The sequence below is a fragment of the Symphodus melops genome (genome assembly GCF_947650265.1).
Source record: "Symphodus melops genome assembly, chromosome: 19".
In the NCBI taxonomy this organism is placed as follows: domain Eukaryota; kingdom Metazoa; phylum Chordata; class Actinopteri; order Labriformes; family Labridae; genus Symphodus; species Symphodus melops.
This window is the reverse complement of record NC_136709.1, coordinates 14,236,947-14,259,291: the sequence shown is the minus strand read 5'-3', so window position 1 is coordinate 14,259,291 and position 22,345 is coordinate 14,236,947. Positions and strand designations below refer to the sequence as shown.

Sequence of the window (22,345 nt, the reverse complement as noted above, 5' to 3'; positions counted from 1 at the left end):
CTTTCCTCAAAAGGCAATAAAGACGCTAAGAGCTGTGGAAATCCAGAGAGTAGAGTGGATAATGGCTGTGACGATGATGGCGGTGAAGATGAGCGTTAAGATGATTGCTATGACAGTTATGTTGTGGTGTTGGGATGATAGCAACTTGAGCATTGTCTTTCCAAGTGTACCCGGGAGACACATAGGATGTTAGTATGTTTACACTGTGTTTGGACCTCAAGAGAAAGTTGCAGGAGAGGGGAAAATTAAAATCCTATAACATTCATACAAAAGCTGTGACTTATTTAAATGAGCTTCTAATTACGTTAATGGTTGGTAACCTTGTATGAAGGGGTTCTAAAGGGAGTGCTTGGTGGTATGTGATTAATTCATTTGCTTGGTGATGGGCTATTTGTGCAGCATTAATATAGTTTGTTATGGGTGGGGGGTGTTTGTTCCTTATAGTTCATCGCTGCAGTATAACAGACTGCCGTTTGGTTTATCAAACTCTGTTTCCTGGCGTTAGGATGTTCTATTATGCAGCAAAATATCTGATGAAATGCCTCAAGAGAAAAAGGCGATGTAAAGCCTAGCGGTTATATCATGCGCCCAATGTACAAAGGCAATGGCCCTCATTGCAGCAGCTGTGGCCATTAGCTGCATGTCATTCCCCTCTCTCTCATCCCTATATTCCCTTTCTCTCTTCGGTTTTCCTATCTAATAATGGCCCAAAAAAATACATCCAGTACTATCCAGTAGGGAGCTCCTGAGAACTATACACCATGGGGACTTTTTTCTCTCTCTGTATTTTCACCATCATGCATCAAAGCAGGAGCTAAAAAGGTTCTTTTAACGGGGTTCTAGGGACTACAACAGTTCATGGTTCCTGTGGTGCTAAATTAATTTTAAAAAATGGAGAGGTTTCAATAGTGTCTAGAAATATAAAAAAAGTTCCTGCGGTCCGAAAACACCGATTGTCTGGTCGGTCTGAGGACTAACCAGTATATGTATATGTATACACAATGTATACAAGGAGTTTTACAATAGCAGAAATTATCCAAAATAATGTGTAACTGAAAACTCACTGCTTGTCAGGTGACAATGTCCTGGTGCTGTATCCATTCAGAAAGAATAGATTTAAACCTTTCCCAAACCCAAGCATCTTTACAAAGCTTTAGACATTTCTACTGAAGAACAAAATGTTGTGTTTCTCTGCTGTCAGTTATGTTTCACCCCTCTAGCTTACCACCACCAACATGTGTCCAGGTCTCATCTACAGCTCCCTTGGGATAAACCTATGGGGACTGGCTATTTATAGAACTCCATCCACGTAAGCGGGATGTAATTGACAAGGTCAACGCAACACTCTTTAATCACTTGTGGCATCTCCCTTGATTAAACTCATAATACACAGAATACTGAGAACGACTGTGACAGGAATCTGTTTTTATGATTTCGTTTTCAGACAAAGTGAAAGCCTTGAATGTCATTAACAGTGCATGTAAAAATGTGTTCCTTGAATAAGTCTTGTTTGTTTCGGCATAAAAAAAAAAAAAACTTTGTCATAAAAAAATGAACGTTTCAGGGGAATTTGCATATTCCCTTACAGAGGACATCTTCCTTACTTTGTGCAATCAAAAGCTTAATTGCCAACATTAGAAAAATCATGGGGTTTATATCAAATATAATAAGCTGTCCAGCTTTCAATTATGCTAAATGTTGTCTTAATGAATTTGTTGGAGTAGGACATTGGTCATTTGTTACTGTATAGTTATAAATGTACAGTTGGAAGACATGCTTACCTTAACCCATCCGCTTTTCTACTAATTTATGTAATAAATTAATTACAATAATCAATCAGCAATAATCTTTTCTATGACTTTTCTCTTTAAAGCTCAACAAGTAGCTTCTGGGATTTAATTGGACTGCACTAAAAACATATGCTAATGTTGTTCAGCGTTAGGTAACTGGCCAGGTTAAGAAACAGCTAGAGAATCTACACCTTAGCAAGGCTCCAGACCCTGGCGGCATTAGCCCAAGGGTTCTGAAGACCTGTGCCAGCTAGCTGTCTGCGATACTGCAACACCTGAGTCTGAGCCAGGAGAGGATACAGGTGCTGTGAAAGACGTTCTGCTTGGTCCTTGGTACTAAAGAAGACAACGCCATCTGACCTCAAGGACTAACGACCAGTGGCTCTCACATCTCATGTGATGAAGGCATTGTAGAGGCTTGTCTTGACCCACCTCAGGCTGCAGGTGAAACCATACCTGAATCCTCTGCAATTTGCCAATCAGCCACACCTGGGAGTGGACAATGGCATCATATATACCTGCTGCACTCACATCTGGAGAGAAATGGCAACACCTTTTTTGATTTATCCAGCGCATTCATCCAGCTACAAATGCTGATAAAGAAGCTGCAGATGATGGGTGTGGACTTGTCCATCACCTCCTGGATTACAGACTACCTAACAAACAGACCACAGTTTGTCTGAATCGGTGGTAATAGATGAGAGAAACCCAAACCTTGTACTTTGGCCTTGACTCTTGTTTTCTGTCCACTTTTGTGCCCAAGAAGAAAATTAAAGGCAGTTAAATGAATTTCCAGGGCCTGTAGTTATTCAAAAGGTTAAACTAAGATAGCGTTTTTCACAGCCACTGGAGCCCAAATCAAATGACCCATACCAAAAAAAGTTAAATTGTGATTTTCCTGAACAAAGAGTAGTAATTATTTGAAACCTTCGGAATAAATCAGTATGGCTCTATCAAACTGGACAACCACATCTTGCAGCCAAAAGTGTCATCACATCATTGAGTGTATTTCTACGGTATTACCTGAGTTGGATCATCACTTTTATGCATAAATTATGCATGAAGGAGTTCTGTGTTCGGATCTGGAATAATACCTCATTATAGTCTTTTCGACTAAATATTATTAGAGATAATTGAATATGACAGGTAATATTTTGTTATGTGAATTTGTGAAGAATAATGCACTGAGGCAAACAAGAACACAAACTGTAAAACACAGCAGTCGCTGACTTAGGAAAGCCACTTGTAGCACAACATCAATCCCGCTGTTTACCGCATTCATTATGATGTTACTCGTGGTAGAAGGAGAATTTTTTAATATACCACACTTACCGCACTCGTGGTGAGGGCGTGCTCAATTTGGCGACAGGAAAGTCAGGGATGACTGTTCACATACATATGGCAACGCTTTAACATAGCTTGTCTCTGCTGCCCCCTAGTGACAATACAATCTGTATTTACAATATCTGGCACAACTGTTGCATGTCTACAAATTGTCATGAGACATTTATCCCCATAACCCCTTTTTTTTCATATGAGAAATTTTCATATGGGCTCGTTGTAAAAATGGATAAATTGTCATGGTTAAAATGAGGAAGCTTTTTTGCCATCCTACTTTGTCACGTGAAAAGACAGTTAGCTCAACAAACATAGAAGTAGGCAACATTATTTACAAAAAACTACAGGATTCAATGAACATTTGCCACTATTTATCAATTATATAAATAACTATAAATAACTACCCAAACAGCAGGCACTATCTCAACCTCATTACACTCTGAGAGCCAGGAAGGCTACACAGACCTGGAAAGGCACACACTGATCTGGAGATTTGCCTGTTCTGTCTGCTGATAATGAAGAGAATCAAAATCTGGTTCTGTCCAGCTCTGCTTTCCCTCCTCACAGTTATTTCACCTGCGGTCAAATGTTAATGACCCACTTGTTACTGGAATTATTTCTGGGGCTCTTGTCAATTATGTGCATACGGATCATGGCGAGAGGAGATGAAAGTTCAATGAGTTAGCTGAGACTGAGCCAAATCAAATGCAGTTTAAGGATGTGTATGATTCAAAGGCTGCAAGTGAAATGATAAACATGTCAGAAAAATGGCAGTGGGCATTTTATTTATCATCACAAACCATCAAATTAAACATCTCACTAACATCTCAATAACTATTGGAATAAGCATTCAATTTTGTAATCACATTGAGACCTCCCATTAAGATGGCCATTACTTTGTCTTTTCTGATCCGGTATTAATAAAACAAATAATTCTTTCATCGGCCTGAAGTCTGTTTCTAGTGCTAACTAACAAATTAGGTAAAGCATTATACACATAATAAACATCTTGCTGGCATCTGCACTATGGCAATGTTGGCATGAAAATGTTATCTTTAAGCTAAAAAGCAGTGACATCTACCTGCTAAACATCCATATGCTATAGCATTAGCCCTTTGGCCACACAAGACTGCTGAAAATATTTAGTTAAAAAATAAATAGTATATGAACAAAGTATACTTTGTTAGTAGACTCTGTTCACTAGTATTTGATCTTGACAATGTTAGCCTGCAAATGTCAGTCTCACAGGGAAGCTACAGTATGAATTAAATTGCATCAGTGAAGAATCAAGTAGGGCAACTTTATTTCCGAACAAATTAGTTTAACTAATTGTGTGGTCACAGTTTTACACATTTATAAATTAATAGATGTTCACTCAAATTTACCAAAGTGGACTGTAAAGCTAGATTCCAGGTTGTTTTCTTTCAGAATAGGAGCATTCGTTTGCCTATAAAAATTAATGAAACTGCCATTTATAGTCTGCTGTATTTTCTGTTCTACATGACTGGGCAAATATTCAAAAGAGGCACAGCAGTTTCGCCCCGGTGCTCACTAACAGATTGATTCAGCCATGGGTGTGTCCTTGTGCCCCTGTGTGATGTTCCTCAAATGATTCAAATGATCAAAGTATGAAGAAAAAGCTCATCCAACTCTTTATTACTGCACACTGCATAATCAGTCGAAGTCCACAGTATGAATAGATAAATACTACGATCTGATTTGACTTCAAGGTTGCTGTGCATGTATATCTTTCATATCAAAGATGGCTGTTTTTAAGTGCCATCTGTCATGATGAGAGCACAACAAATAAATCTCAGCTTGAGCCAGACTGACGCAGCAACAGAGAGTCATTGTTCATGTTTGCTCTCTGGTGACACCTGCTGCTAGAAAAAAGACCCTGCTCTTGAATTGACCACTGTTGCAGCCTTCGAAACTTTAAAGGGACACTTCACCCATTTACATGAAGCTGTGTATCATTAGAAACATGGTAGTAGTGTTGAATGGTCGTGAATCCAGCCCTCATTTTGCCCTGAGCGAGAGAAATGTGTTTTTCTTTGCTTGAAAGTTTTCTTCATGTGATGCAAAAAGCGTCATATTGCATAAATGGGTGAAGTATCCCTTTAAGAAAATGACTTTAGCTATTATGACCGCAATCGTCAATAGTTAAATTAATTAATTTGTTAAGGGGAGAAACATATATTAAATAATTATCTTGTGGTTATAGGTTATGTATCTGAGTTGTTGATCAGTTCTATTAACAATATACTGTAGTTTTTCACGATTAAAACAAATATTGGAGAAAAGATGCCAAAACTATTTTCTCTTTTCTGCATAACTAAAACTTTATCTAATCATCATCGAATGAACTCTTGGACTTTTCGTGTGACCCTCTGAATGATATTAACATTATCATCACTCTGAAGGCTTATATGGCATTAACAAGGAGATATTTCTCTGCAGAACTTTAATGTGCGATACAGTTTAGTTAGTTTAGTTTTCTTACTTATTACATCAAATATATTTTATTTTTGGGATTTGAATAGACAATTCTTTCTCAACAATTGTACATACTGTCAGACTAAATAGCAAAATATGTTTCTGATTGGCTAAAGGCCACCTATCGCCTGGTGCTAGAGTTTCATCTGACTCTTCTCCTATTCCCATCAGCATGTCAAACAAAAAATCTCATCATCCTTGATTCGTGGAAAATTTAAAATTCTACTATGACTATAGAGATCTCATTTCAGTGGCTATTGTCTGTTCAAAATCATGAGTCATCAAAGTTTTGTTTGTGATTTATTGTCTGCAAAACTAATAGTTATTTTGGTGCTACTACTAGCAGAAATAAAGTTGTCTTTCCTCTTACAGCCACTTACAGTATAGCACTGGTCTATTGGTTTTGCACAGGACAAAGAGGTATTTCTAAACTCCCCAGAGGGCTGGAGGATCTGCTAACATTTGCAAAGCTGCTCTCATGCTGCAATTCTACTTTAATAACCTGCTTAGACTCTAATGAGACAGATGAATGACTTTTAGGGTCCTCTAAAACCCTGATGCATTATGTTTCTGCACGTGTCCATGTATCACAGATACACATTTGTCCTTTTCAACATCTTAGCGTTTGGATTTGATAAAAGGTCAGTTGTGTCAAGTCACCATGATTGTATCGTTGTATGGCCAAAAAGAGAGTAAATTGTGGAAGTTTTTTATGGATAACTCTCTGGCTTCTTATGCAGAAAACAGGTTGCATATACAGGGAGTATAATGAAACTATAACTCAGGCTTCTTTCACCACAAGAGTTGTCTCTGTCAAATGGGCTCCCCTTGACCTTTAGAGAGGATTATAAGTGCAGTAAAAGGGATTGGCCTGAAGTTAATAATATTTTCCATTGCAATGATTGGCTGCATGTTCTACTAAAGTGTGCAGAGAATTGTGTCAGGAATTTCAAATACAAAACATGATCCTTTAGAAATTGTAAGCTAAAACCTAACCACAGTGTGCCTCTTTACCTTTTGAACTTGATTAGAGCCTTAATCATTGACAGATTTTTTTAAGATGAACGTTCTCAGTAAGAGCTCTTGTTTCAGCGTTTGTTCCTGGAGATTTTCGGGATCTTATTTGGAGAGAGCCAATTAAATAAAGGGAAACTTTTGTTTCAGGTGAAATTGTTAGTATTGGGTTTAGGCTGAGCGATACGACAAGATGATGAATTGTCCCTGCAGACACGTTCAGTTCAGCAGCATAGTTAGAAATACTCCTTGTGTGTGTGTGCGTGTGTGTGTGTGTGTTAGGTGTGTGTGTGTGTGTGTGCGTGTGTGTGGGTGTGGGTGTGCGTGTGTGTGTATGTGTGTGTGTGTTATAAGTTATTGGTTGTATCCCAGTGGAACATACAGTATCTGACACCGTGAATATTAATATCCCATTTGGGACAATAAAGCTACCTATCTTAATAGCTATAAAGTGCCAGACTAAAGGTCTGCTGTGTGATGAACAAATATAGGAAGTTATGGTAATGCAGGAAAGTGAAGTACTTGAATTATCTCTGACAGCTTCTTTTTTTTTTTGTCTAAATTTGGAATTTATAGTTGAGTTTGCAGATGTTTTGATGAATAAATTCTCGGAGTCATATACTGAGATATGACACAAAGAGCATTTGCTGTACCTGAAACATGAATCTGACAAAGTTATGTTCATTCTTCTTTTAATCTCAGCCTGAAAGAGGAAATATGTCCCCTGTACAAGATGTTTTTGGGAGCTTTTACCAGCTTTTCAAAGCTAGATTGTTCAACAAGTTTGAAGAAAAATGTCTTGGATCCAAAAATGTGGTAAGTTCCAAGATCCAAGAAGGATCCGTCTGGCAGCATAGACACCCATTGTAGGTGCCATATTTACAGGCAGGACCTGCATTGTTAAAATACAGTGGGGAAGTTCAGGGTGGCACAAACACACATCGACCACAACGGCTCTTAAAACATACTTTAGATCAGCACAGATCTGTCACTTGTCATTGAGATGTGGATACATGACAACCATTGCACCTTTCCTGTGTGACCATTGTGTGCCAATTATTTTACTTCACTCAACATCTGTTTCAGTGCAGTTTTTATCCTTGCTGTATTTAGCCTGTAAATATCTCCCAATAATATTCTATTTTTTTTCCTATAAATATACTGCTGTAAGCTCTTTGCACTGTGCTGCTTTGTGTTTCTTATATATCATAAGAGGGGATATAAAGGGTAAAAAAAAAATACATTCATTTGTGTGTGCCTTAATAAAAGAGAATGAAACAAATTGAATAAGACAGAGAAAGTAGAAATGATGCTGAAGGAAGAAGATCGGGATCCTAACAAGTAGAAATGAGACACACACACAACTCACGTACTTCCCCAGACCTTATAGGCTTTTTCAAATGACATTCAATAACACAGCCCTACTACAATAGTCCCCATTAGACTACATTACGTTACAAGTTTTTACTATTTTTGTCCTAGTCTTATGTAAACTGAGTGAGAAAATATTTGGAACACTTTTCAATAAAGTGCAGTTTGATGCATCTCTTAAGGGAACAGATTTATTTAAGGGATGCAGTTGTGGACTGTTTTAGATTTTTCAGATGTACATTATGAAAAACTAATTTGGACTACAATTGGAAGTGAAGACACACTTAGTGCAAAAGCAGAACATTTTTGCAAATTAACTCGGGCATCAAGGAGACAAATGTTAGCGAAACATCACACACAAGCTGTTTAAAAATAGAGAAGAAAAAAAGGAGTCAAGAAGACCTTTTTTTCACATGACAGGACTGTTTTTTAACTCCTGTATTAAATGAGACATGCAGGTTTAAATGACTGTGTCAAATAACATCTGTTAGGATTCACACCTTCTAAGCTGTAATTGCTGTAATAATAGATCATGTTTGCTTTGTTCCTTTAATGTATAATCTCTCACTGTGGTTCATAGTTCCTCTGGTTGCAAATGTATTTTTTTCTTTGGCTAGACAGTCATGGTAAAAGAATTTCATCCTCCCTGTTATCTTCCTCTTACATGAATTAATGCGTAACGTATGTGTGGATGCAGGGTATTCTCGGCAGTGCAACCATAATGTGTACGAACATATCTGCTGTGTATGTGCCTGCACTCATGCATGGCATCCCATGAATATGTGTTGCAATATAAGATGTTGCGTTGTCGAAGAAAACCAATGGAGGGTAAGAGAAAAGGTTCTGTTTTGTCAACCACGATGTGTTCTAGTTTTCACGGACCCTGGAGACTTGCAGGTCAACACTATGAGACAAATATAGTACAGTGAAGGTGGACACAGTAGCAGCTTGAAAGAAAGATCTATAGAGTTAAAGAAGAGTCTTTTTGACACTGTCTCAAGGAAGAAATTGTTTTATATAATGGATGATACGAAAAAAGTACGAGATTCGATATCTGTTTACATTTTTTGTGCTAAGTTGCAAGTTAATTTTTATCTTTCAATTAAGGTACAGAATGTGTATTTAATCAAGCTATAAAGTTTTTTGTAGCTAGCTGAAGAAGGGATTCAATACAGATGTCTCTGGAAAGCTTTGGTTTCCGGTCTTTGTACGAAGTTCAGGTAAGTGACTCTTGCTGTATTCTGCTTCGTTATAACTCATATTGTTGAGGATAGCATCAATCGTCTGGTCTGAACAAGAGCTTAGCAAAGCCTGTGAGCATTTGGGCATTTAGGTATTTGACGCCAGTCTTTCTATTTAACCCTTAGCATGAGTTTAATAAGTATGTTTTAGAGTTTAATAGAATATAAGAAGGCACTTTTAGTAAGGCTATGCTACACACAAGCACTGCTTTTCAGTGAGTTTATTTATTGCTCTTTGTGTAGAGGCATCGTTGAGTGCTTTGTCCCCATGGAGAACGCAAACCTTTGCGTTTTGAGCATAGACTGTAGGTTTTGAGCTCTGGGGCCCAGGTTTTTCACATATTGAATCCTGACATCTCAACAAGCCCTACAAGAACTTAATTGTACTTATTTATATGACATTGAACCTGTAAATGAATCTTGTTTGAAAGAGATTCATTCCAAATATTAGCTTGCTCGTTGTTTGTGCTAATTATTCCAAAGTTTTAAGTGTAGGTGAGTGAATATTTTATTTTAAAGTAGTGTTTCTTATGTTGGTGAATCTTCTCAAAACCTTTGTAATATTTACTGATACAAACGTTGATATGGTTTATTTAATGTGAGTATTTTTGTGTTAAAGTTATTTTTTTCTGTTTTGCCTCTTGTAGCCGTTTGTGTTGAAGCTGCTCTTTGCCGGCAGAAGTTGGAAAGTTCTGTGATGGTTAGATGTGTTGTGATGATCTCTCTTCTTGTTTTAAGCTAGTGACATATGCTCGATTGGCTCTGAATGATGTAAAAACGTAACGTCAAATCAGAAATTTGTTTTACTATTGACGTTAGTTGACAAAGACGTTAAGTGCCTCATTTGCATATCTGACAGTGTAACTTTTCTGTGCCCTTCTGCTGCATTACAGGTGAATATGTGTCCTGATTCTGTGTCAGTGTGTTTCTTCAGTCCCGACAAGCCGTCATACGTCTGCAACAAAAGCAACCATAAAAGCTGTTCTAACATATTATTGTGACCATGAGTTTTTTAATAGAATAATGTGGTGCAGATTTTGAAGCCTTCTTAAAAGCTGATAACAATGGGGGGTGGGAAATATAACACTCAGTTCCTATATGCAACTTGACAGTGCGAACATTAGCACTTCTTTCACTAGGACTTTTTCTTCTGAGGTGTTTTGAACTGATTTAATGTGACCAAGTTATCCTACCCTTTAAATATTTGATCTTATGTATATTAAGAAGAAAACCTTTCTTGTCTCCTTTTTGTGGAGACGACATATTGACATGACGTAGTCCTTTAGAATTTTTCTTAACAAATCTCAGAGAAAGACATACCTGATAGTTACTCATTCTTTATTACAGGAAAAATCCACATTGGTTGCATCATTTTGACATGTTGCTGCTTTAGACCTCATCATAACCCTATTGAAGCGGGCTTAAAGCTCACAATGCATGCACTTCACACATCTGCAATCAATCCATTTTTATTTGTATAGTTCCCATTCATGACAAATGCTATAAGGCCTTATCTTATTCTGTTATATAATCTTCAAAGACCCATCATAAATCCATCATGAGCGCGGCACTTTGACGAGGGACAATAGCAGCAGCAGAGTTAATATTTGCACTGTGGGGACATCTGCTGGTGAAAAATAGTTTAACTCTCAAAAAAGTCTGACTCCCACAAGATTGAAATCAAAATCATCCTACTTAAAGCTTTGAAGTTGTGATAATTTACCTGAGTAGCATATGTTTATCTCACTACTTCACTTTTAAGTACATAAAAGACCAAAGTAGCCATGGTCCTTTAATCACTGTCCATGTGTAACCTCTCACTTCTGGTTCCGTCTCAGCAGATCTTAGAAATCACGCGACAACTTCTCTCAGGTTCACAGCATTTATAAAGCTGTTGATGGATACAATATAGCCTAAGCAAATAGTGTATGTTGTAATACTGTTTTCATCAAAACAAAAAGGGAGGCATTACAGTGAGAACATTTTCAAATCAAAAAATTTCCTTCAGGGGACAGATTTAGCTGCGGCTCAGGGCAGACATCTTCGATCACCACCCTTGTAGAGTTCAAGATAAAGAACACTATACTTGCTAATCTGATTATGAAAGCCACAATCGTACTCAGAAAGTGAAGACTTATACAACCAGCTGCTTGAAACACAATTTGATAAAGTACAAGGGATTCTTGGAATACAAAGTATGACACATGCTCATGCAACATGTGGGTAAAACCAAAATCAAAGAGGAACAATTTATTTGATGTGGTCATTCCCATTCATTATATTCTTATAGGCCTCTGTTCTCTAACAGAGATTGAGAAATGTCTTGACAATACACTGTAACAAATGTTTCTATTAAATTACAGTAAACTACTGGCAGCTACAATTGCCAGCTTGAAACTGTTATTCTACAGTGTACCTACTGTAATCTACAGTTTATTAATGTAAAAAATATAAGAGTACTGTGTGGAAAATAAACATTACAGTATTCTCCAATTTGTTACTGTAAAATAATGTTGAATACTGTAGAATGTAATCTTGATATAAGCTAATGAAGTTTTACATTTAAAAATGAAAACCCCTGAAAATTGCTAGCACAAACATTGCTCTGACAAAAGATGATCTTACAACATTAATCATTTGTTAAAGCTGAGCATTTTCAGTATCCATAAAAAAGGGGAGATTGGCCACATGGGGATTCAGCGTTGTTCCCTTTATGTGGACCAGCTTCCCCTTCTTCTTTGACACCACCTTCCCCTGGCTGGTCTTCCTTCCCCTCTCTGGATTAATACCAATGAAGCATCTTAAATGTAGCAACAGCAAGTATTGAAGATATTAGGTGTGGTACGTTAAGATAGTAATCTTATCACATTAATCAAAAAACATTAAAAAAAAAATATGTTGTTTTTTTTATCGGTTGTTGCCATTATTACAGTGGTATGTAAGTTCATGATATATTGCAGATACCAATACATGCTAATTGATCATACCAAGGTGGAAAAAAAAATCAAACCAATGTCTTAACTGTCATGATGCTTTTGATGTCTGTAGTTGAAATTTGCTATATAAACTTGCCTTGCCTTACCAACAGTCATACATGTATGTGCACCTTGATATATTTGAGTGGCATTAGTTGTTGTTTTTTGTTTAACTGGTGTTTTAGATCACACTCAAGCCACCTCCACGACTGTTCAATGAAAAACACTGAATAAAAGTACAACCTGTAAACTGTATCCTTGGCCTTGATAATGGATTTGATTGTATGCACATTGATTGTTTTCCAGTTTACATCCAAAGTCCACTCCTAGGTAGGAGGAAATTAGTGCAAGGTTGAAATAGCTGTGAAGGGACTCATAAACCTTCCCGCCTGCTTTGCATTTATCTTTTTTTCAGTCTGATGGCTGGAGGAGAGGACTAACCACAGCTCTGGGTGAGTATATGTTTCGTATAAAATTAACATCATTTTAATAGTCTACCTTAGGTACAGTACTTCTTTTTTAGTATAAAAAAGGCTCAGTTTTTTGCTAAATATAATATAAGTGTTAGCAATAGTAAAATGCCACATGTGAGAGTAGGCTATAACTGACGATTTAACTCTTTGAATGTAGATTATATGCAGTAGCAGTCTTTAAATTTCTGTCAATTGCCAAAAAAACATGCACAAAGTCCCTACAAATCAATGCGTCACAGGCTTAATATTAAATAGTATACAGACTTGTTCACATGAGACAGCTTTACAAATCCTCTAAATTTGAGATCAGTAGACTCCTGTGAAATTTTTATGAGGCAGTTAAAACACTTTTATTCAGACAGGCTTTCGGTTGACCAGTAGCTGTTTTATTATTATTATGTGATCCTTATCTGTGAAAGGTGCTCTATAAATAAACGTTACTTACTTACTTACTTATTTACTTACTTACATTTGATTGTCTCTTACTATTAAAAGAAACTTCCACAGAGTCCAACACTCAGCGCCATCAGTCCAATGTCCAACATGTGAATTACATCAATAAAGGATGATAACGATACTATGGGCTCTGTCCCATCTCTCGAGCACTGAGGGTGAATATGAAGCAGTAATATTAATGCTGCAGTTTAGAAGAGTCCCCACAGGCACAGCACTAAATTGTTACAGTTCCCAGAAAGAAGTACTGGTATCCTTACATTTTCTTAGAGGAAATCAACATTTAATGATTGTATTATTTGTTCCATTTAAAAGTTGTTAAAGCTATTATTGCACTGTTACAATGATACTTCAAGTGATTTGCAAAAACAATTGAATGAACAATTGTCATGCATTTTTACTGATTAATTGCTGTCATGCTGTTACGAATGCTCACTAAATATGCATAAACTGATTAACGTTTTACTAATTATCACCTGAATTCAAAGAGGCTGTCCTTACTTTTAGTACAGATAACACCAAGATTTGATGGCGCCAAAGTCACTGTGAGTCACTATTTGTATAGTTCAACCACTTACTTGAAAGAGGAAGTTAAACTAAAGAACATATGTTAATAATTAATCATATTTTCTGGGTTTCAAGTTCCTGAATGCATTGACTGGCAGCTTCTGAAAAAATATATATACAGACAACAACTTTTTGGATTGAATTGGAGTGGATTTTTATATGAATAAAAAGGAAAGCAAATGAATGACTAAATATGCAGCTGGGGCCGTATTCACAAAGCTTTTTATCTTACCCCTCGGAGTGCTCCTAGCACTTCCATTGTATCCAAAACATTTCATCTCACTGAAGTCTTAGTGAGTTACGAGTCCTCTCGAAGACTTTTAAGCTCTCCTTGATGAGAGAGATGAGAGGCCTTTTAGGCCTAAAATACTTTGTGTATTTGATTTGTGAACACTTTTGTGAATTGCTGTTAGTGAAAATAAAAATAGGAGTCCTAAATTTAAGACTGACACGCCCATTATTTTTGGGAGTTTCTTGTAAATTTGCCAGTTAGGAGCTACTTTTAGGCCTAAGATCCTTTGTGAATACGGCCCCTGAACACTGAACAGACAGTATTAATGAATAAATGAGAAAAAGATCTGGCTTACTTCCGTTCATGCCCTTCCACTTTGAGTCTGTAAGAATTTAAAGCACTGTTTTACTTCAACTCTGACCACATCAGCATTGCATGTTTCAGGCCTACTTGGTGTAGAGTAGTCTCACAGAGAAACGTTCTCTGATCACATGACACCAGCTATTCTACAGGTACGGCTGGGTGATAGAGAAGAGTTGGGATGATTCTTAGTTGACCTAAAGGTGTTAACCTTGGTAGACTCTAGAAACATCTCTGGGCCCATATTCAAAAGGCCAAACAGCACTACTTTTGAATCAGTCAGATAACTCTAGTGAAGACTTTTTAACCAAACAGTTTTTGAAAGACCAGCATCTTGAGCAGCATATTCCTGCCTTTAAACAATATAAAATTAAACTCCAGGGTCAATGTTTATGAAGGAACTAAAAGTTGCCTCTAGTAAATGTTTCTTAGAAAAATCTTAGAATCAGGACATTTTCTAAGAATTTCCCCAAGAAGTTCAGAATAGATCATTTTAAAGATAGAGTTATTCACAAAGTGCCTTAGCCTTTAACAGAGCTCCTACGGTTTCAAACTGTGGAAGTAGTGCGGAGGACTTCTAACAGTCTTAAGAGAAAATAAAGAAATGTATTTTGACTCATAGCTGGGTAAAACATACACACATACAAACGTACATAAATGATTTGTGTAGTCTTTTTTAATAATCGGCTTTTTTCAGTGCAAATGAAGACACGCACGTTGAGTTTCACGACGTGTGGTCAGCTCCACAGGTGCATCCAATCACTAATTAAAGCTCGTTACCTGCCCATGCTTGTGAATGGGCAGGTAGACAGTCTGAGAATCCTCTTACAGAGAGCTCAACTTTGCTTAAAAGTTCCTAGCAAGGAGTGATTTGGGAAAATTCTCAGTGCAACTCTGAGCAAGGAATGGACAGAAACATTTATCTTAGTGAGGAGGTTGGATTGACACCATTCCTCTGTAAAACATTATCAGAAGCTTTGATGTTAACAGAAATATATGCAGATAAAAAGTAAAACATAGACTCTAGTCAAACATTATAAACACTTTTAAATTAGCATCTGTGTGATAACCTTAATTAGTGATTGGATATACCTAGAGTTAAGCACACCATGCATGTCTCACTTTGCACTAAAAAAAGTTGCTGGCCCTTTCTGAATTGTCACAGTTCAGTGTGCAGTACAGACTATTCAGTAGGGACGTCACTCACCTCCGTATTGCAAATTGCATTATTACGTCGCCTCGTGGAAATGCGGAAGGATTGTCAAAACAACGCAATTGCCTTTAACTATAAGTCCTTTATGAATTCTCCTGACACCTTTCCATAACCCCATTACACTTTGCACGGGGTTAAAGTAAAGTGGATAATGAAAGTAGATAGGAGAGACAATCCGAACGTACCCCTGGTCCCTGAACTCCTGGAGACCATGTCTGGAGAATGACAGTGAAATGTCATATAAACATTGGTTTGATACATAGTTTGTGCACAAAATAGATTTAGCTGACTTACCCCCCGCGTAGCATTTAATTACCATACGATGTAAGTAACATACTATCAAACAAAAAAAAAAAGCAATATTATCTGACCCGTTGCACATCGCGTAGGTCTGAGTGAAGGAAACCACCTGGATCCTGAATCACAGTCTGAAGTTTTTACAATATTTACAGGCGTGTCCCTCGTCTTTGTCTACGTCCACTGCTGCCATGTCCGCGACTCAAATTCAACCCATCAGACCTGCCATTTTTGTGCAGATAAAGTATTTCTACCTCACAGAGAGAATGTGTAGTTTTAGATGCACATACAGTGCATAAACTTTATCCACTCTCTCTGGTCTCTCTGCTTTGCTGCATGTCCTCTTCTTGTACTATTTCACAATATCTGTCAGAGTGCCCCATATTGTGCTTCAGTGGAAACAAGGACTGACGGAAAATCTCGTCAATGGCAGGGAGTGACTTAACCATTACATTTGAAGTCTAACTAATTACATTCACACATCTTACAAATTATGCAGACAGAGGCGTCATGCAAACAAAAACCTTGGCGGGCTAAGAGTATAAGAATATCCAAAAGTGTGTGCAGCCCTGTTAAATCTCGTAACATGTGTCATGTCTCTGTCTGTTGTTGATAATTCTGTCTCAGGTTGGGAATCTACTCTATTTGGCCGGATGAACAACGCAAAAAAACTCAGAGGGAAACTCTTCCTCCTGTTCCTTTCTACCATCCTCTTCATTCTCTTTGTCATTAAGATATCACCTGTGGAGTACAGTTACCCCCCAAGGCCGCATGGGCCTCCAAAAGTATGCCCCGTGTGGACTGCCGAGCACGCCATCACCCCCCTGAACAACACTGACCACTTCCTGGTGTCAGCATATATGGACCAGAGAGTGAAAGGATTTGATTTACGCATTATAAGCATATTTAAAAAAGACTCAATCAAACCTCTTTACTGTCTATTCTGCTGTGCAGGATGGTCATCAAAAATAACTCCAACAAACATTTTACTACATCCAGAAAACTATGGTTATCCCTTCGTCACTACAGATGTCAGATGTCCGATTCCTCAAAACTGCAATGCTACACATGTTACTCTTCAGACAAAGCCAGAAAGAGTGACGGTAGTGGACCAGGTTTGGCTTCCTATAAGAAACCAGAAGACCAAAGAGAATGAGGAGAAAAAGTTGCAGTTTAACTTCACAGTCTGTATTTCTAACCTGTTTGGAGGTTACAACAACGTGCTTCAATTTGCACAGTCGCTGGAGATGTACAGGTCAGCATCACACCACACATTACAGAGCTCCAAATGAGCCTTATGAAATGTTCTCTAAGTATTGTATGATTTCAAAGGTTCTGTAGAAAATGAAAAAAAAAATAGTTTGAACTTGTTTGCTCCAATGTTAAAGTTTGTTACACAATTTCACTGTCTCCCCTTTTGTGCCTGTAACAAGAGATTGTAAAAAAAAAAAAAGAGGCTGGAAATCCCTAGCATGATATGACAAACTGCTTTATTTCTTCTTCTTGGTTGAACAAATGATTGAACCTTTCCTTTACCCATCCCTCAGGTTGCTGGGTGTTGACAGGGTGGTGATCTACAACACCAGCTGTGGTCCAGAACTGGACCGCTTGTTGAAGAGCTACAGCGAGACAGACTTCTTGGAGATAGTTCCTTGGTCGATCGACCTGTTTCTGAATCCATCTTGGGGCTGGCTCTACTCTCTGAGCGGGGGGGACTTACATTACTTTGGTCAAATGACTACACTTAACGACTGTGTATACAGATCCATGGACCGGTCTCGTTACGTCCTGTTGAACGATATTGATGAGATTATAATGCCATACCAACACAAAGACCTGATGTCTCTGATGAACACACTCCAACAGCAGCATCCAAAAGTAGACTACTTTTACTAGAACAGAATCAAAACTTTACAATCATATTTGACTTGTGTTAATATTTGTATGTTTTCCCCTTCTTCTATGTCATGTCACATTCTACAGACAGGTGTGTTCCTCATTGAGAACCACATCTTCCCCAAGACATTTTTCGAGCCAAGCAAGAGATTTCATCTACCTCAGTGGGAGGGAGTACCAGGGGTTAATATTCTGGAGCACATCTACAGGGAGGAGCCTGACAGAAAAATATACCACCCGCACAAGTTAATAATTCAGCCAAGGTAGGAAGATGATTTTTGGACTGAAAAGTTGCCCACTTTTTTGCACAAACTATTAAACATGTAATTCATTGAGAAAACCAACTCCACCCAGACATCTCTCTGTAAGTGAATGTCTATAGGATCCTGTTTATGCATGTGTATATTTCAGCCTATGTGTGTTTTGCATGATTTGCAAGATTGGAAGGTCTCAGTCAAACAGAAGTTCAATTCAGAGCAAAGATGTATATTTCAAACTGAAATCCACAACTTTTGCCTCCAAGTCAAGGTTTACTGATGAATTATTTTGTGTCTTTGTGTCTATCAGGTTGATCGAGCAGGTTTCAGTGCATGAAGTGCTCAAGGCTTTTGGAACCACATACAAAGTTCACCCAGACGTTTGTCGGATCATTCATGTCCGTGTTCCTCTGAGGGGAATATCGAAGGTCGAGGAGCTCAATGAGGATAAACGCCTGTGGGAGTTTCACGAGAAACTAATTCCCAATGTTGACAAAGCACTGAAGAGAGCAGGACTGCTGACATCCGAACCTGCCAATTAACAGGTTATGTACTTTCAAAGTCTACAAACTTCAACTGATGACCTGATTTAATGTAACTCAGCTTGAAAGCTGTGTTCTAATTTCTCTCTCTCTTTCCAAAGCATCTCCAAAATGTGTGCTTGTTTTACCGTGTTTTTGGCGGTGACCAACCATGAAACTATGAAAACTATCTCCAACCAATTTACTTGACTGCTTCCATCTCTGCAACAACTGTTGGTTTGCCGTGACAACGGCTCTCATATCTGCCAAACCAAGAGATTTTTATCCCTAAATGACAAAGCTACAGGACTTTGACTAAACCGCAGGGGCATCTTGCACATAAGCTTTTCTATAATCACAGTGTTTGTAAAACATGGTGAAAATTCATGTCAGCTTATGATGATAAAGCAAAAGACATCAAAATGATATTTTTATAGAAGATATCAGACACTGAAAATGTTATTTATTTGTTGTTGTGTTTAACCAACTGGAAGAGTCCAATATTCACTCTTTAATAATCTGACTCTTTTAGTCTCTTATATTCAATGAACTAACTTCTGAAGGTTGGGGTTTTAGCTGATAATGCTATTGTGTTCACTATCAAGTTACTTAGTGTGTCCCTCTGTTACTTGGTAATGGGCAGGTTGTTTACCATGTTTGTATTTTATCTGCTGGATACTATGTTAGAGCATTGAGGCTGAAATCAAGTTGTGAGCTGAAAGATACTTCTGTAGGCCTGATGGAAACTTTTGTAAACTTTTTTGACTTTGCTTTGTCACAGATATGAATGCGGATGAGGTGTGCCAGGTTGTGTTCAAACATGGCTATTAAAGCTTTAAGTGTTCGCAGTATTACATTGTCAGGTGTGTTTGTAGCTTCAAAGGCAATCTTTATCTACCTTGCACAAGCGCACTAGTGGAAAACAAGGACATGTTTACTTTTTGATTATGAATAAGCAGGATATGGGATATGTAAATATGTGCTTTGACAGCACTAGGGAAATGTTTGGGGAGAGGGGGGGAATGATGTGGTGCTTTTACGTCAAATTGGACATTATAACAAGTCAGTGGACTGTGGAAAAATCTGGAGCACAGTCAGCTCAGCTTTATTATCAGGGCCACCTACAATGTTGTTCCAACATTCAATAATCATAATCAGTATTTTGGAGAAGATCCAGCGTGCCCTCTCTGCCACACCCCAGCAACTCTCAGGAACGTCCTCTTCGACTGCAAAACCAGTCTGTCAAAAGTCTTACGGCAACAGGCAATCATTCTGAATGGGAGGCAAATCACCACCAACGCCCTCCCTCACCCAACATCGATGAGGACAGGTAAACCAGATAAACCAGCAAGACAAGATCGCACCCTCTTAGATGCCGTAAGGGACTGAAAATGCAGGTTGCTCTTGATCAGTTACTTAAGTTTCCACCTGAGATCTTGAACACCGATCTCAGGCCGGATCATATTTTGAGGTCCGTCTCACAGAAATCCCTGTTCATTGTGGAGCTAACTGTACTGTGGTAGGCTGCAGTGAGTGAAGCGTATGAACGAAAAAACAAAGCTGAGGTACACCAATTTAGCTTTTGAGGCACAACAACAAGGCTGGCGTACACAGGTGCTCCCGGTAGAGGTTGGGTGCAGAGGATTTGTGGCCACATCCACAACCAAGCTCCTGAAGGGGGTGGTCGTTCCTCAAGAAAGCCATCAGATCATTGTCAGAGGGAGCAGAGCGAAGCAGCAGGTGGATTTAGATACAAAAGCAACCAACTGGTCTTCAAAGAACAGTAAAGAGGGGTAAAAGCAGAAGCAGGCTCACTGGGACGCCACTGTCAACAAAACGCCAGTGAAGGAGAGTGCACACCTGATGACATTATTACCCCTCTCCCCATTTAATTACAGAATCCTTTCACCACCTCTTCTCCTCCTTCACCTCCTCCCCTCTTTTTTTGTTGTTGAAAACATCAGTATCTTACAACGAAACATTTGATCAAGCATATACGTATCTAGTGTTACGTCCCCAAGATGGCAAGAGGATGAGGGGAGTATAACAATAAATCAAAACCCAAGGAAAAAATAAATGAATATGGCATAGAACTTTTTCAACAAAGTCGTTATATTTACAGGAAACTTGTCACTGCTGTACATTCCTGCAACATGAGTGGGCTGTCATGTAATTAGCTGGCCCATGATAAGCCCATATTTAACTTTTACTTGAATTGCCGGAATTCTGTTTGGCTAGTGCATGTGCTAAAGTGTCTGCTTTGGATGAGTTTGATTTGAATTATGTCAGAGATGGTGGTCTCAATCTAGCCCAACCTATTATTTTAGCCCTTTATTAATGTATACCTTCAAGGTTTACGATTCTTTGTGTAGGTACATGTCTGACTCTTCTAAAATAATTGAAGTCGGCTTTGATGGTATTTAAGTGTACAAAGGTTTTTTGGCCTATCAGTATCATAATATCACTAATTGTTTCTGGACCATGTTGTTTATACTTTGATTATGTTCTGCCAGCTGAAGAATATTGCATTGGAACTCGGCTCCAGTATTTTGTTAACAAAATGTAACATAATAATTTCATCTTTGAAGCATTGTTTATGATTTTCTGATTGACTTTGTTCAAATATTGTTTTCTTTCTCAACATTTGGTAAGATGAGTGCTCTTTTAATACTTGATATTCTAAAACATAATATCGTGATATTGCTACAAACAAAGTATTTTTGAAAGCTATAACCTTTAACCACAAATGCAACAGTCACAAAACGTGACAAGACTATATACTTATGTCACTTTATATGTAAATGTACTTTATTTATACAGCCCTTTACAACAATCCTTTCGTCGAACCAATTTACATTTTGATTTGGTTAAAGTTACTTGGATGGCTAAAGTGGTTAAAGTTACTAGTATGGCTAAAGTGGTTAAAGTTACTTGGATGGCTAAAGTGGTTAAAGTTACTTGTATGGCTTAGTGTAATTTACAACATGTCACTGAGCTGTTTTCAGTAGCCTACATACTGTAATCGAGATTGTCAGCTGGCCAAGGAGACCAACTGACAATCCCAGACCTATATAATTGAGGGCGCCAGTTTTAAATAAATAACAAATAAAAAAGGCATTAGCCCCCCTCAGTAGGATAATGCCAGACTGTCATTAGAACACTATAGTTACTATAAGGACCGTTTTTTCTCATGGTGACTTTTGGTGATTTTTATTCCATGATGAATTAAAGGGGGAAAAATGATTGTGCGTCTGCAGTCTGCCTCACAGTCACTACCAGCAACGCTTCAAAACGGATACATAATGATTACCTTAAGTGTTAGTAGATGTGCGCACTGGAAAAGTACGTGCGGCTGATTTGACCGAGCAAACGCGAACCACGGCTGGCATGAGCGCACCGATTGAGTTCCTGTTATCGCCCGAAGGAGCCTATTACAGGAAAATACTTCTAGGACAACAGACAGAATATAGAACTTCCTTATAGTTTCTTTGTTGAATTTTTTAGAAATAAATAAAGTGGTCACATGACGGTTCGTCGTCATCAGCCTGCAGAGTAGGTAAAGGTTGGAGGACATGAGCGCACGGTTGTCTCACCCGAAACCTGAAGGAAAGAGCCTCATAACCATCCCCGCCTGCTTTACCCATATCTAAATCTGATAGCAGGAGAGAGAGGACTAACCACAGCTCTGAGTGAGTACATGTTTCATATAAAATTGATATCATTTAATAGGCTACAGCATTTTTCTTCTAAGAGACAATTAGGCTTTTTTAATAAGTGTTATGCATAAAATGTAACATGTGAGAGTATAGGCTATAAGACAATTTAACTATTTGAATTTAGAGTGTCTCTAT

At 38.1% G+C, this 22,345-nt stretch overlaps 1 protein-coding gene across 1 annotated transcript; it reads left to right on the top strand.

The window, feature by feature from the left end:
* Window positions 1-12,582: 12,582 nt before the first annotated feature.
* LOC306840096 (uncharacterized protein) lies at window positions 12,583-19,345 on the top strand. Its single transcript, XM_079369159.1, has 5 exons — window positions 12,583-12,677; window positions 16,448-17,075; window positions 17,368-17,698; window positions 17,804-17,979; window positions 18,284-19,345. Exons 2-5 carry the CDS (start codon window positions 16,474-16,476, stop codon window positions 18,513-18,515), a joined length of 1,341 nt encoding a protein of 446 aa, XP_079225285.1. The 5' UTR covers window positions 12,583-12,677; window positions 16,448-16,473; the 3' UTR covers window positions 18,516-19,345.
* The last annotated feature ends 3,000 nt before the right edge of the window (window positions 19,346-22,345 follow it).